This window comes from Panthera tigris, chromosome E2 (assembly GCF_018350195.1).
Source record: "Panthera tigris isolate Pti1 chromosome E2, P.tigris_Pti1_mat1.1, whole genome shotgun sequence".
In the NCBI taxonomy this organism is placed as follows: Eukaryota; Metazoa; Chordata; class Mammalia; order Carnivora; family Felidae; genus Panthera; species Panthera tigris.
The window spans coordinates 31,647,518-31,662,366 of NC_056674.1; the positions used below are offsets into that span (position 1 = coordinate 31,647,518).

General features: G+C 56.5%; 1 protein-coding gene across 1 annotated transcript; it reads right to left on the reverse strand.

Moving 5' to 3' along the window:
• Nucleotides 1–11,040: 11,040 nt before the first annotated feature.
• IRX3 (iroquois homeobox 3) lies at nucleotides 11,041–14,530 on the reverse strand. The gene is made up of 4 exons (XM_042968810.1): nucleotides 13,512–14,530; nucleotides 12,206–13,325; nucleotides 11,957–12,023; nucleotides 11,041–11,484 (listed from the first exon to the last, which is right to left on the reverse strand). Exons 1-4 carry the CDS (start codon nucleotides 13,776–13,778, stop codon nucleotides 11,430–11,432), a joined length of 1,509 nt encoding a protein of 502 aa, XP_042824744.1. The 5' UTR covers nucleotides 13,779–14,530; the 3' UTR covers nucleotides 11,041–11,429.
• Nucleotides 14,531–14,849: the final 319 nt, after the last annotated feature.

Genomic DNA, 14,849 nt, shown 5'->3' on the forward strand with positions numbered 1-14,849 from the left:
GCTCAGGTCACGATCTCGCGGTCCGTGAGTTCGAGCCCCGCATCGGGCTCTGGGCTGATGGCTGAGAGCCTGGAGCCTGCTTCCGAATCTGTGTCTCCCTCTCTCTCTGCCCCTCCCCCGTTCATGCTCTGTCTCTCTCTGTCTCAAAAATAAATAAAACGTTAAAAAAAAAATTAAAGACTTTTTAATCTTTAAGTAATCTCTACACCCAACGTGGGGCTCAAACCTGCAACCCCAAGGTCAAAAGTGGCATGCTCCACCAACTGAGCCAGCCAGCCACCCCCTATGACACATTTTGAGTTAATTTTTGTGTATGGAATAAGAAAGGGATTCAACTTTATTCTTTTGCGGGTGGGTATCCAACTGTTTCTGTCTTGAAAATATGGAAATAGTTCCATGCCAGTTAGTAAACAGTGCCACCCTGAGATCCCCGAGTGTCCCCTCTTTTGCTCCGGCTCTTTTCTGGGACCTCCCAGACATTCCCATGACTCACAAACTGACCTGCCAATGCCTGGCACAACAGAAGGCCTCAGGACCCTGCCAGTTCTGATGCCAGTGAGGTCCCAGGTGTTAAATAGTTTCAATGTCACACCTACGTGTTGGTGTTATGACACGTCCTCAGGGCTGGCGATACTAATATCGACACAGGGAGGCCCTATAACTTGCTATTAATAATCTTGTAGCGTAGCTCCAAGGAATGTTGCTGGAGTGAAGAGAAATGCCAGTGTCCTGTAACAATCCCGCCAGTGAGGACCAGAACAAGAGCAGGTCCTGACTCAGAATCAGCTTAGCAGTTGCTTGAAAGCCTGTGAGCCAAAGGTCTCGGAGGCAGCAAGGTAAGAACATTCCATTGTGGTTTCTCCCCAGGCAAACGTGTAGCCCATGTTTTGCTCCCATCACAAATGTCTCATCTGAGGACCCAGGAGATTATCTGGGTGGGTTCCTCTAGGAGGGACTCTGTGATTCTCCCTTGGCAGAGTGAGATTGACCATACACAACTTTGCAGGATGGAAGGGTCCTCTTTCTTGGACGGGTTGTATAGTCAGACGGCTTCCTTAGAAGCTCCTAGTTGACAGACCAGTCTACCCCAGCTGTGGTGTCTCCTACTCCTTGGTCACAGGTTGCCACTGACAGAGAGGGACACCGCCCACCCATCAGACCGGCTCTGTCTCTGCCCGCCTTCTACCGCCCTTCTGCTCAGCCCCTTTCTCCTGCAGTGTCTTTGTTCCACATTTCTGGATAATTATATTTTTTGGCAACGGCCTTCTGCGTGCTGCGGAGCAAGCAGTCGAGCCTATGGCCTTTTCCCAAGTACTATTTCCAGCCGGGCCATGCCATCTTGTTATTCTGCTGTGTTCCAGGACACAAAAGGTCAGGAGCCTTGCCGGGAGGACAGACCCCGGTGTGGAGACCTCCTGGCCTGGATGGTATGTGGATAATAAAGGAGCATCTTAGGAAAATCAGCGAGAGCATGTGACAGTGCTCCCCAGCCTTGTCTGCCCTCACGAACAGTCCTGACTGCACCCTCAGGAGGTGTATATCTAGGGTGCTCAGGTATGGCAGGGAGAGGACACGGGACAACTACAAATGGAATGACTGTTGCCTTCAAGCCATATTCTCTTGCTGACTTTGCATAGAAAAGCTGAGGACAAGTCCCTATCACGTGGCAGAACTGAACAAAGGGCAGCTCTTACCGTCTTTTTTTTTTTTTTTTAATTTTTTTAACGTTTATTTTTGAGAGACAGAGTGACAGAGAGCGAGCAAGGGAGGGGCAGAGAGAGAGGGAGACACAGAATCGGAAGCAGGCTCCAGGCTCTGAGCCGTCAGCCCAGAGCCTGACGCGGGGCTCGAACTCACGAACTGTGAGATCGTGACCTGAGCCGAAGGCGGACGCTTAACCGACTCAGCCACCCAGGCGCCCCGCTCTTACCATATTTGATAATGATTATACTTCAGTGCTTGCTTTGGGACCACATGTATGAAAATGTGGTGATTGTGCTTTATAATTAACTGTGTTTAAACTTGTTATATTTTGTAATTGTTAAAATATTTTTATAAAATCACATTTGCATTTAGACAGCTTAATGATTCTCATCTTATAAAATATTTGCACAAGATTTCCCTAACGACCGGAAGGAAGTAAGGAAAAGCCTAACGGTATCACAACAGTGCAAAGCAGCAAGGCCGTCAGTGACTATTTCCCGAGTGCTCACTAATCCGAGGCCCTGGGATGCACCCAGCGCCAAGAGAATCCCCAGCCCGAAGGTGCGTCTTCCAGCTCAAGTTCAAGTATAAGAGGGGAAGAGAGGTAGAGGGATAACGGGGGGAAAAGGGGGATGCCAAGCCCTAAAGTTATATCAACTTTAAGCAAAACATGGATCCCCAGAATGTCCCCCAGGCCAACCCCGTTCTTCTGTCCTTTGTTGCCCTCCCAAGATGGTGGAACTCCCCAGGTTTCTTTCTTTTCTCTCTCTCTTTTTTTTTTTTTTTTGAGAGAGAGAGAGAGAAAATCCCAAGCAACTTCCTACTGGCAGTGCAGAACCTGACTTGGGGACCAAACTCACCTGGGAGTTCAACCATTGCCTGCCCTTTCTATGAAGGGAACACCTTCATTTTCAACTTCCTGTTCCTGCCACGCCCCTGGCCATTGTGATTGGCCCAGCAACAAACACATGACCGAGTTGAGCCAATCAGAGCTCTTCCTCGGGTTTTTACAACAGAACAAGCAGAAAGTGCTTGTTTCATGCCACTGTGTTTTGGGGGTGACTTGCTATGTGGCAGTAGACGATGAACACAGACCTTCATGTGGACTCTCCCTTCTCTTCAGGAGACGCACCCGAGTTTAGTGGGGATCAGTGGCGAGGCACGCTGCAGGAAACCAGCTATTAACAAAACCCACGTTTTCTAGGTATACCCCCGTGCTGTGAAGTATCTGGAAGGGCTTGTGGGCAGAGGCTGTGGCCGCGAGGAGCCCAGTGTCACTCACAGCCAACCTGGACCATGCTTAAAGATAGAAGAAGGGGCAAAATATGTCTTCACTCCTGATAACTTCAGCTGCAGGTCAACCTCTGGCCTTGACCTCTCTCATTTCTTCCCATCCTCCTCCTTGCCCCCCCCCCCACTCTCCTTCCCGCATCCTCCATCCTGCCCCTCCCACGGAGGTCCAGGTCCCAGAGAATGTTCGAGAACATTCCATTCTGGAAGGGCCACATGCTTTAGCAAAGAGCTTATGGACTGGCGCTTCTCACACTTCACTATGCACACCCGTCACACACGGAATCCTCGGAAGGTGCCCATTCTGATTCAGTGGCCCTGGGAGGGGCCTGGAGGTCTGCACGTCTAACAAGCTCCCCTGTCGCTGCTACTGTAGAAAGTGCTCAGTAGAAAGCGCTGGAAGGAGGACTATCCTTTCTTTTGCTAATATGGATGGCCTCTTCCAGGAAAACGCTGGCTCAGAACTCTACAGAAAGCCCCTTTCTACCAGGACAGAAGGTGAGAAGGAATTGAACGAGTGGACAGAGATCCTCATCCTGTCCTGTACTTACTTCAAATTCTTACGTGTTTCTTTTTATTTATTTCTTTTTAATTTTTTTTTCATGTTTATTGATTTTTGACAGAGACTGAGACAGAGTGTGAGCGGGGGAAGGGCAGAGAGAGAGGGAGACCCAGAATCCGAAGCGGGCTCCGGGCTCCGAGCGGCCGGCACAGAGCCCGACGCAGGGCTCGAACTCGCAAACCGCGAGGTCATGACCTGAGCTGAAGTTGGAGGCTTAACTGACTGAGCCACCCAGGCGCCCCCCGGGTTTTTAACTTAAAGACAGCAGGTTGCAAGGTCCTCCCTGGGACACAGCCACTCACACGCCCTCTCATTTCACTGGCTCCGTGGCAGGAACGGTGGGCCGCAGTGAGAGGGGGGCATACGGGGGCTACGTAGGGTCTCGGCTCACCCAGGACAGGTTCAGGCCCAAGCGAAGCAGGGGGGCTCGTGGCGCAGGAGCAAAGTGGTGTCACAGCTGAGGGACAGACTCCAGAGCTAACGAGCATCTCGATCAGAATGCTGGCTCTCCCTTGTTGAACAGCTGAGTTGGGGTTTACCTAGCTAGAAAACGGGGACCCTCATACCTATTGCCCGAGGTTGGTGGGATAATGAATACAAATAATATTTGTAAATTTATTAGGTAACTCACATGCAGGAGGCAAATCCTTATGCATGGCGCATTGTCCCAAGTGCAGATTAACTCCTTTAATCCTCTCAACAGCCAGCGAGGGCGGTAAAATTATAATTACTCTTTCTGTTTTATGAGGGAGCAAAGCTCAGAGAGGGGCAGTCCGAAGCTCGGGGTCACCGTCGGGGAGCACTGGAGCCAGGCTCAGATCCAAGGCAATTTGATGGCAGGGACCACCCGAAGGGGCACGGTCCCCCACATACAGGTACTTGAGGACTATCTGGGGGGGGTGTCAGTGAATGAATGAATGATGTAAGATCCAGGGAAGCTGCTTTCTGTCTGTCTGCCTGTGTCTCACACACTTCCTCGCTCTCGCGCATGTCAGTTATTTAAAAACCAAAAAAGCTTTCTGAAGAACTGACACGTTCACACGGTTCAAAGGGAGCAAAGGGACAGAGACTGAAAAATATTCCTGCTGTCCTTGACCCCCAGCTGCCGGGGTCTTTTCCTTGAGGCAACCACACCAGCCCCTTGTACATTCAGACAGGAGCATACCCTATGGAATGTTCTGCCTGGTACCAGAAGAGTCTCTTAAGCTGAACTTCTCTTTAAGCCTTAATTTCTTCACTGGGTCCCCCCGAGGTGGGGGGTTGTGAACATTAACTAAAATTCATGGAAAGTGGTTAGGGCAGTGAGGGGTCAGGCCTATCAATTAGTAAGCACTGGACTCCATTTCATTTGTTTTATTGTATTTTACTTATTTTTTAATTTTTAAAGTTTATTTACTTATTCTGAGAGAGAGAGAGAGAGAGAGAGAGAGAGAGAATCCCAAGCAGGCTCCGTGCTTTTGACCTGTTTAAGTTCCTGGGCTGGAACTCACGACCTATGAGATCATGACCGGAGCCCGTGTCAGACACTTAACTGACTGAGCCACCCAGGGGCCCCATTTATTTTATTTTTTGAAATAAGGTAAAGGAAATAGGAGGTGGAAAGGCCCCCACTCTGGCCACTGAGGCCGACGCCCAGCTCTTGAAGGTGATGAGACTTCCCGTTGGTGTTTGTATACAGATAATGAGCCACTCGCCCCCAAAGACAAGAAGGGAGGGAGGGAGGGAGGAGCAAAGAAAAATATGGACAAAGAAAACTTCAAAGCCACTCGAAAAAATAGAAACCGAGGCTCCCACACACTGAGCAGGCCACATTCTCCATCGAAGGCCTCACGAACACGGAGGACAACACCATCTGGCCTCAGACACTTTTCCTCAACACCCTTGCGTCAAGACAGAAGAGGAATAAGTTGGGTTGGTTCACACGGAGCCTCCAGATTCCGCGCTCCAGTGATAAATAATGTACAAAGCCCAGAAAACACAGCCCTGTTGGGTCTGGGCCTCTTACTCCTGAGGTGTGAGGAAAGGGGATCGGGGTGTCCATCCTGTTAAATTTGTGGAGGGATGCATTCCGGGGGCGCGGGGAGGGGGGGAGCCCCAGGTGGCTGGGCCAGTCTGCTGGCCAACCAGGTGGCCTGCCAGGCTGCCCTGGGCCTCCCCACTCCGGGCCTCAGGCTGGCGAGACTGTCCCCGGCCCACAACCGGGGCATGGGAGACCTGTCTCTTGCTATCATTAATTCATGTTTCCCCGCCTGGCCATCAGAATCCCATTAAAACAAACACACACACACACACACACACACACACACACACACAACCCATAACGTTAAAATCAATAGTAAACATCATTTTAATCTACACACATTTTTATCACTGTTCAAAAGATGTTTTTCAAATTACCCCTGGAAACTCCCGCTATCTAAGAATTATCAGAAAAAAAAGAGAGAGGAAAGAGAGAGAGAGAGAGCAGGAAAGGGAAAAAAAAAAGCCCACAAGAGGCAGGGAAGTGCTGCTTTGTCAGGGAGAAGAAAATAAAGAGAAATCAGCCCAGCTTCAAAGGGCGCATTTCCATAATTGCCCTGTAACTTTAGCAAAATAAATCTGAGCGGCTGAGAAAAGCCCAATCTCTCAGATGAGTGAACTCCAAAGGCCCCGGAGGGCTGTGGGCCCACTTGTTAGCGGCCCGGAGCAGTGAGAGATTGCGGGGCTCGCCAGGGGCACAAAAGCCATGAAATCACAGCCTTCCCGGCCTAGACGGGCCCCAGCCCCCTGAGTAAGACTTTACCCTGCCTTTGTCTCCTTCCTGCTCCCTGACACGGGACATACACCCACGCACACAGGCGCACACACAGGCACACACACGCACACAGGCACCCCGGGGTAACATAAGCGAGTAAATAAATAGACGCGTTTAAGTGCAGGAAAGGCTGGCAGCAGTTAAGAGGTGGCAATAATTAGGAGGCGAAACCACAGGAGTTGGGCTTTCATCTGTGAGAACATTCCCGTAACCTGCTCCTGATATAAATATCCAGGGAGAAAGGCCCCAACTTTCCAGACACACATCCTCTTTGGAGATGACTCTGTCTCCCTCTCCCTCTCCCTCTCTCTCTCTCTCAGTCTCTCTGTCCTGAGACGGCCCTACCTCCAGAGGCTCAGGGAGTTGAAACCCACTTTTCTTTTTCTCAGGCTGGCAAAGTTTCCTGTTGATGCTTTCTCATCCCCCTTGCCCCCTTCCGGGGCCAGAAGTTTTTCAAGAGCAGAAAAGCAGCCCCACTCCTTCTTTAACGTGTCTCTCCACAGAGCTGTGGTTTCTGGGAGAAAACATCTGCTGTAGTTGCCCTCAGACACCTCTCCCCTCCCTCGGGTTCTAGGTTTCTCAACGGCGGCGTTGTTGACATCTTGGGCCCCATCACTCTCTGTTGGCGGGGCTGGCCTGTGCCTCGTGGGACAGTATCTTTGGTGTGAGCGGCTGTCAATAGCACCCGTATCCAGGCGTGACGATTGGAAAATGTCTCCACACGTTGCCTTGTGTCCTGGGAGCGTGGGGACCGCCCAGTGGAGAACCACTGCTCTATCTTAGGACCTCTTCCCCATCTTGCCCTGGGTACTCACCCCTTCTGCCATCAGGGAGAGATGCCGCGGGGGCGGGGGGGGGGGTTCCCATGCAAACAATCAGGATGATCTTTGGAGGGGCTGGAGCCTCCATTCTGAGGGGAGCAGGTGCATTAAAGCTAGGCTGGCCATGCAAGAGACGGACACTTTCGATGTGGTCACGTTGGCTGGCTGGATCCGAAGACAGTGGCAAATCAGGATCTGGAGACAGTAGCTGGAGAGGTTATGGGCCCCCTCCATTTACGCCTCATACTAGAGACCTTTGGCTTGGAACAAATTCGTCTAATCCGATCCCCTCTATGTTGCAGACGGTGAAGTTGGAGGCCCGAGTCGGGATGGCACTTTCCTCCACTCGAGTCGGAGTTATCTCTGGCCACAGACACAATTGGTACACACCTGCCATTGTCCTTTGTCATTTGGTAGAGGCAGGGGTACGTGCAACCGGGAGTTACAGGACGCAGAGAACATTTCTCGAAGGATACAAATAATGAGGCCCCATGCTGGAGTTCCTGATGGAAAGTCCCAACAAATCAGGGAAGGCGTCTGGCATCCAATTTCTACCCAAGCCTTTGATCCCTGCTGCTGAACCTTCCACAACTCAGGCCTGAGACCGGGGACCCTCCAGGTGGCCTGGAGACCACCAGCCCTCTCCTCGCTCCTCACCTCGGACAGGTGAGTGGCCGAAGCACCCTTTCCCCTCCGGGAAGCCTCTGCTGCACTCACTTTTCCATATTGCCCTCTGCCTGGACCCGGCTTCCCCCTCCCTGTATTCCGGTGAAAATAAATTCAATCGGAAACCGCGAATGGGCCATCACTTAGGGAGATAATTTTATTCTCCTCTGGCTCGCTGGCCCGGTGATGCACCCCCACCTCTGGCTGCATGCAGATAATGAGGGACGTGGTGACATACACTCCTTCCTCTGACCTAATTGATTATCCCCACACACCTTGGCGTGCTTTGCATAACCAGCCACGACAGCCGGCACCCCTTCCAGGCGGAGTGATTGACATATTTTATTTCTAATTGAAGCTTAATCAGGACCCAGGGTAAGATTCCCATGTATTCTCTCTCTCTTCTCTCTCTGGCTTCCTTCTCTCTCTGTGTGTGTCTCTTTCTCTCTGGGAGCCCTGCCCTTCCGGCTTCCTTTCCCCTTTTAAAATTTGAGGGCCACACAATAAAGGATGGATGGAGGCGGTGTCTGGGGTCCCTGAAAAGAGGGAGAGGGAAGGGACGAGGGGACGGTTCGGGGAGGAGGACCCGGAACCAGCTCCCTGGTGAATGTGGAGGGGAGCGGCCTCCTCTCCCCTTTTTTAGGTTTCTTTGTTTGGATGGCGTTACCTTTTGGGGGTCACTTTGGGGCCATTTGAAGGGCCTGTGTGTTCCGTGCGACCGAGAGGCTACAAATACACGGGAGTGGCCACTCCCCACTCCCAGGTTTTCCCGGCTCTCCTCAGCACGTCCACACACTGCCCCTTCAGGGGGGCGGGACTGGTCTCATCCAAGGACCATTATCCTGGGAATGAGCCGGGCTGAAGAGGTGAGCAGGCCGTGGGGTTTTCATGGCAGAGCCACCGAGGACGGGGAGTCTGACCTCCGCAAGCTCGGCTTGGCCTCTCCACACCCCTCTTCTTGTGACCAGATGCATTTTCTCCTCCCTGGGCTGACGTTCCGTGTGGAAAGGCTGCCGGACTTCTGCCGGCACCCCTCTCCCCGATCACCCCTGCCTGGGGAGTTTCCTTTCTCCCTGGGTCGAGCTGGGTCCTGAGATGCCTGGAGGCAGACGCCTCACTGTTATGGCTGATGGGAGCGGGTGAGCTGAATACCGTCCAGAGTCGAAGAGAGGGGACTGAGATTCTAGAATAGAACGTTAGTGATACTAAAGCTATGTCACCCTCACTACCACATGCCAGGCCTGGACAGTCTCTGTCTCTCGTGGGCACATCCACCTGGCGGGGTAGGCATGATTATTCCCATTGCACAGATGAGGAAATACAGCACAGCGAAGTTAATTATCTGCTCAGAGATTCACGGGACATAGACTGGGGAGCTAGGTCTGTGCGACAGAGAAGCTTGTGAGGCCATAGCTGACAGGCTATCAGGCGTGCTGTCCCCCTAAAGACACTCATGCTGATTAGCGGAGGCCTCTGCCTGGCTCCAAGGCCCTGGCCTCTGAGGTTCAAGGCCCACCCAGGCAGTTGAAGCCTGTTCCATGGGGCCAGGGCCTGAGCTGAACCACAGCCTGTATCTAAGTCCTGGGAAGGAGTCTGGACCTGTAAACACCATTAATAAAGAGCTGGGAGAGGAGGGAGCCGGAGAAACATCTCCCACCTCTGGGGAAGGGGCCGGAGGGGGAGTCCCAGCCTCAGAATGTCTTTGCCCAGATGTCAGCCTCTGCTTCACCAGGCCTCTGTGAAAGGCCACGGACTAACACACTGGCCACCAACAGACCCACTGGCCCCTGGAGGGCCCACCATACCCCGCCTATCCAGCCTCGCTGGGGTTTCCCGGGGGGGTGCCCGCTGGCAGCTGTCCCCACTCCCCCCCAGCCTGGATGGGTCCCCATGTGGACCAGGCTCCTGCGGAACCTGGAGCTGTACAATACATACAATTCCGTGCTTTGTTCTGTGGCTTCAGACGTTCGAGCCCTGCCCAAACCTCCCAGGGGAGCCACGAGACTGTCACAGGCTCCACACGGGACGAAACTTACTAACCACAAAATTTACTAACTAAATTGACTAACCAAAGAGGAGGAAAATTAAAAAAAAAAAAAAAAAAAGGTACCCCCCACTTCGTGCCCAAGGCGGCACTCTTCCAGTGCTCCCTACAACTTGTTCAAATCAAAGTTGGGCAAGGCTGTTGGACTGAAAGAGAAAACAAGAGGGCGAGGACGGGGCGGCCAGCGGGCGGCCAGGCCAGGCCTGGCTGGAGAGGCCGCCGAGGCAGGCGCTGAGTGGCCCTTTTGTCCTGTAGAGGGAGCTCCAGCCCCAAATTTCCCGGCTCCCTCCCCCCCCCCCCGGCGCGCCCACCCCCTGACAGGCCCCAAGCCGGAATCTTGGCTGGATAGGTACACAGGCCCCAACACCCCGCACCCCCCACCAGCACCCTAGAAAGCTATCCTTCCAGGGCACTTGGGGTAAAACCCGCTGGGGTGCCAAGATGCACAGAGGCCACCGGGACTCAGGTCCCCCCACTCTCAATTCGGGCTGGGCACGGTCACTAAGAGGAAATGCTGTGCATCCCCGGGTCGCTGCTCCTCCGTAGGCAACCCCTATTCACCGCCACCCCTCACCCTCACATCTGTAAGGAGGAGTCTGGGGGTGCAGCGAGGTTGGAAAGGGCTTGAAGTGAACTTGCACATGCCCTGACATAAGACTCAGAGAGCCTCAATTGTGCCTATCTAAGAATGGGGGCGCGGGACTGATGAGAACCCCCCAACCTAACCTTTCTGCATCCAGACCCTTCTCTGGGTCTTTCTGCCATGCCATCCGAGCAGGCCCCAAACCCCAGGGTTGATCCAGTGGACCGACAGGGTGGGCCCAACTCCCCAGGCTCCTCGGAGGGCATCTTCTCCGGTTTCCCCCCAGCTGTCTCCTCTGCCCTTTCCCTGGGGCACCCCAGCTACTTCTCCAACTGCCTCACCTCCAGCGGTGCCCCCAGCCCCGCCACCTCTGTGTCTCCTTGGCTTCTGCACTCTTGTGATCACAGGGTCCTGGGTCCTGACTGTCGTTCTTTTCCCGCTGATTCCGGCGACTCTTCAAACATGGGGAGCGGGGGCAGCGGATAAAACAAAACAAAACAAAACAAAACAAAACAAAACAAAAACCAAATAGATCCGTCCGTGGAGGGGGGGGGCGGGCAGACAGGCAGGTTATAGTCAAAGTGGCAACAGCTCATTTATTTAGCCAAAAATAGATACTTTCTTGTACAATTTGGTTCACACATATGTACATTTTTCTGTATATACAAAAAAAAAAAAGTCAGACACTCTTATTCTCACGGCAACTCCACCTCCCAAAATCAACCGAACAACATCAACCAGAAAAACCCTCACAAACTCAGCTAATGTGGGGTACAGAAGCCACTTGGGGAGGACTGAGGGAACTTGGTTTATTTTTTTTTTTCTTTTTTTTCTTTTTGCTTAGTTTTGTTTCTTAGGTATTCATACACGGACATGCTTACAAGTCATAACTATACAGAGAGTTTTGTTTTTTGTTTTTTGTTTTTACAATTATTACAACGATTGAAAATTTTTAAAAATAAGTACTAGGAGGAGGAGAGAGCCGATAAGACCAAAGCGGCATCCAGGTGGTTCTGGGGCCTGGAAGAGAGAAGCAGTGGTAGCAAAGGAAGTGAGAGTTCGGGGCACCGACGCTGCCTAGGATTTGGGACACCCAACCTGGGACTGAGGCCGGGGGACTGGGAGGTGTCTCAGTGTCAGATGATGTCCAGCTGTAGATGTTGGGCTTCCGGTTTAGCTATAGAAGGTTGGGAAGGAGTAGGGACCCGAGGTCCCGGCTCGAAGACCGCCAGGTGGGCTTCCCAGAGTCGCCGCTGGCCCGGCGGGGGCCCGGGTTCCTACCGCGCGGTACCCTGGGCCGCGCCCGGGTGCCGGGCTGGGATTGCCCGAGGCCTCTCTGGGCCCGCGGGCACTACGGAGGAGTGTGTGTCTGGTCCCCTTTTTAAAGCACGTCCCGGCTGCATTCCCCGGGGGCAAAAGCCTCCAGTGCTCCGCGTTCGTTCCTCCCCCACTTGCTCGTCCCACCGTCCGCCCCTACCGCGGGGTCTCTTACCGCCTGGGCACGGGCTGGAAAGCCGTCTTGAGCAACTTTTTCTCCACTTCCAAGGCACTACAGCGATCTAAGGCAAGCGGGGAAGAAAAAGGAGGGCCTTTAGAGAGCTCCACGCCGGCACTCAGGGCCGCGGGAGGCGGGCGCGGGGTGGAGAGCGCCCCGCGCCCCCCGGGGTCCTGCCATCTCCGTCCGCCCCGGCGCGACCCCCAGAACCCACCCCCTTCCTCCGCTGCGGCGCTCAGTAGTCACCTGTTCCGCCCTCGGGCTCCGCCGGCCGAGCGAAGGCGGCAGCGGCGGCGGCCGGGTGGCCCGCGGCTCCGGGAAGTCCCAGCAGGTGTGGAGGGGCCGAGCCCAGCAGGGAGAGCGGGTGCGGGCGTGGGCCCGGCGTAGGGCCTGGGAACGGCCGGTTGGTCCAAGCGGGGAACTTGCCCAGCGGCGCCGAGACGAGTCTGTGAGCCGCGGCGGCTGCCGCGGCCGGAGAGAGCTGCAGGGCTGGGGGCGCGACGGCTGCCCCCGGGGGAGAACCTCCCGCGCCCGGAGGCGAGCGGCGCGGGTTGTCCGGGCTTGTGGCCGTCTCGGCCAGGGACCAGATCTTGGGCTTCTGCAGGGCTGAGGCGGGCGGTGGTGCGGGAGCGCAGGGGTCCAGGCCTGCAGGAGGCGAGGGCGGAGACGGCAGAACCGCGGCCACCGGCGGTGGCGCCGGGGCCAGACTCAACACGGGCAGCGGACGCTCCTCCAAGCCCTCCGAGCTGTCGTCCGAGTCGCTATTCTTGGAGTCTGAAATGGGTCTCAGGCCGAGGTCGCCGTCCCTGTGTGCCGCCCCAGACAAGGCCAGCTCAGGCCCCGCGGTCGCACCGTCTAAGTTCTCCAAATCGATCTCCTCGTCCTCGTCGTCGTCCGCCAGGCCCTCGCCCCCCGTGTCCTCCTCCTCCCCCACGAGCTCCTCCTCCTCCAGCTCCAGCTCGCGCTTGCTGTCTTCTTCGTCCTCCTCCTCGTCTTCCTCCTCGCGCTCGCTCCCGTAAGCGTTGCCCTCCTCGTCGGTGCGGCTGCGGGGCGCCCAAGTCATCTTGTTCTCTTTCTTGAGGCGCCGGCGCGCGTTGGCGAACCAGGTGGACACCTGGGTGAGGGTCATCTTGGTGATGATGGCCAGCATGATCTTCTCGCCCTTGGTGGGGTAGGGGTTCTTGCGGTGCTCGTTCAGCCAGGCCTTGAGCGTGCTGGTGCTCTCCCGGGTGGCGTTCTTGGGACGGGACGGGTCCCCGAACTGGTACTGGCCATACGGGTAGAAGGCGGGGTGCGGGTGCGGAAACGCGGCGGCCGCGGCCGGATGCTGCACCCCCGGGCTGTCTTTCAGCTCGTACTGCGCGCCCTGTACGCACATGGAGAAGGAAGGGACACGCGCGGAGGGAGCGCGGGTGAGCCCTAGCCGCCCTGGCCGTCGCCGCCTCCACCCTCCCGGCCTGGGCCCCGCTAGTCTACTCCCGCGCGCTCCACCTCGTCCCGCGCCCCAGCTCCAACCCTCCCCCCGCCCCACTCCGGCTCCCTGGGCGCTTACCAGCTGCGGGAAGATGGGCAGCTCGGCGGCGTAGGGCAGAAAGGCACCGTAGCCTTGGGCGGCGGCGGCGGCCGCTGCCGCCGCGGCATAGGGCGCCCCGTACACGGAGGAGAGCACGTTGGACAGGGACCCCGAGGCGGCCAGCTCCGAGGCTCCGGCTCCTGGGCCGCCCCGGGCTCCAGCGCTGCCGCCGCCGCCGGCGGCCCCCGGGCGCTCGGGTGGGTAGAGCGGGCGGATGTACTGGTATCCGAGCTGGGGGAAGGACATGGTGGCCCGCGGGGCACGGACGGAGAGGGGGCCCGGCCCCCTGGGCCGCCCAGCTCAGCGCCGCCCGCGGGCTCCTGCGCGCATCGGGGGCTGGGCCGGGCTGGGGCCGCGCTGCCTCCCGCGCTGCGCAGCGCTCCGCGTTCGCCTATTGATCTGCTCCGCGGCGGCGGCGGCGGCGGCGGCGGCGGCGGCGGCGAGGAGCCAGGTCAGGTCCGAACAGATTGGCGGAGATTCCCGGGGCTCCGGGCTCTGATTGACATTTCTACGGGCCCGCAAGCCCCTCCTCTCTGCGCCGCGCTCCCTCCTCTCGGCAGTCCGAGCCGCCTCTGCCCGCGCCTCGCTCCTCACTGCCCTCCTCTCCCCGAGCAGTGTCGCGCCTCGCTTCCTTCACCCTCCTCTAGTTTGTACTCCCCCTCCTCGCCCTTCCTCCTCTTCCCCCTAGGACCGCTTCCGCTCCTTCGGGCTCCTTCACTCTCCTGGACGATCGGAAACTCTTTTCTCTCTCCTTTCCCGTTCTCTCTATTCCTTTTGCTCTTCTCCCTTTTCTGCTCCCTTCACTCTTTCTTCACCCCTGTTTTTATCTCACTCTCTCTACTCCCACGACACTCCCCCCCACCCCCACCCCCAGCCCTGGCTTCGGCGCCCTGGGCTCAGGCGGCCTAAAGTTGGGGACACTTAGGGTGCTGTGCGGGGGGTGTGAGTCCGTGGATCCGTGTCTAAGTCTGTGTGTCCGTCCCCGCCCTCACCTCCTCCCTTGCCCTTCCCCAAATCTCGGGTCTGACGTCGCGCCCTCTTATTCGACTTTTCCTCGCGTCTCCTTCCCGAGTCGCCAATCGCCTGGGCGCCTTCCAGGCGGGGCCGCCCACCCCGGAGGATACGGCGCGCTGGGCGGGGCGGGGCGGGGCGGGGACGCGAGCCCGGGCGCTGGGAGTCCTTGCCCGCCCCCTCCGGCCTGCGCGGGGAGGGGGAGCGGGAGGCGCTGGGGACGCGGGTTAGGACGGGGTCAGCTCGCCCCTCCCCGCTGCCCGCCCTCGGTACCTCTCCCCCCGCCCCAGCGCGGGGCCTGGGTCG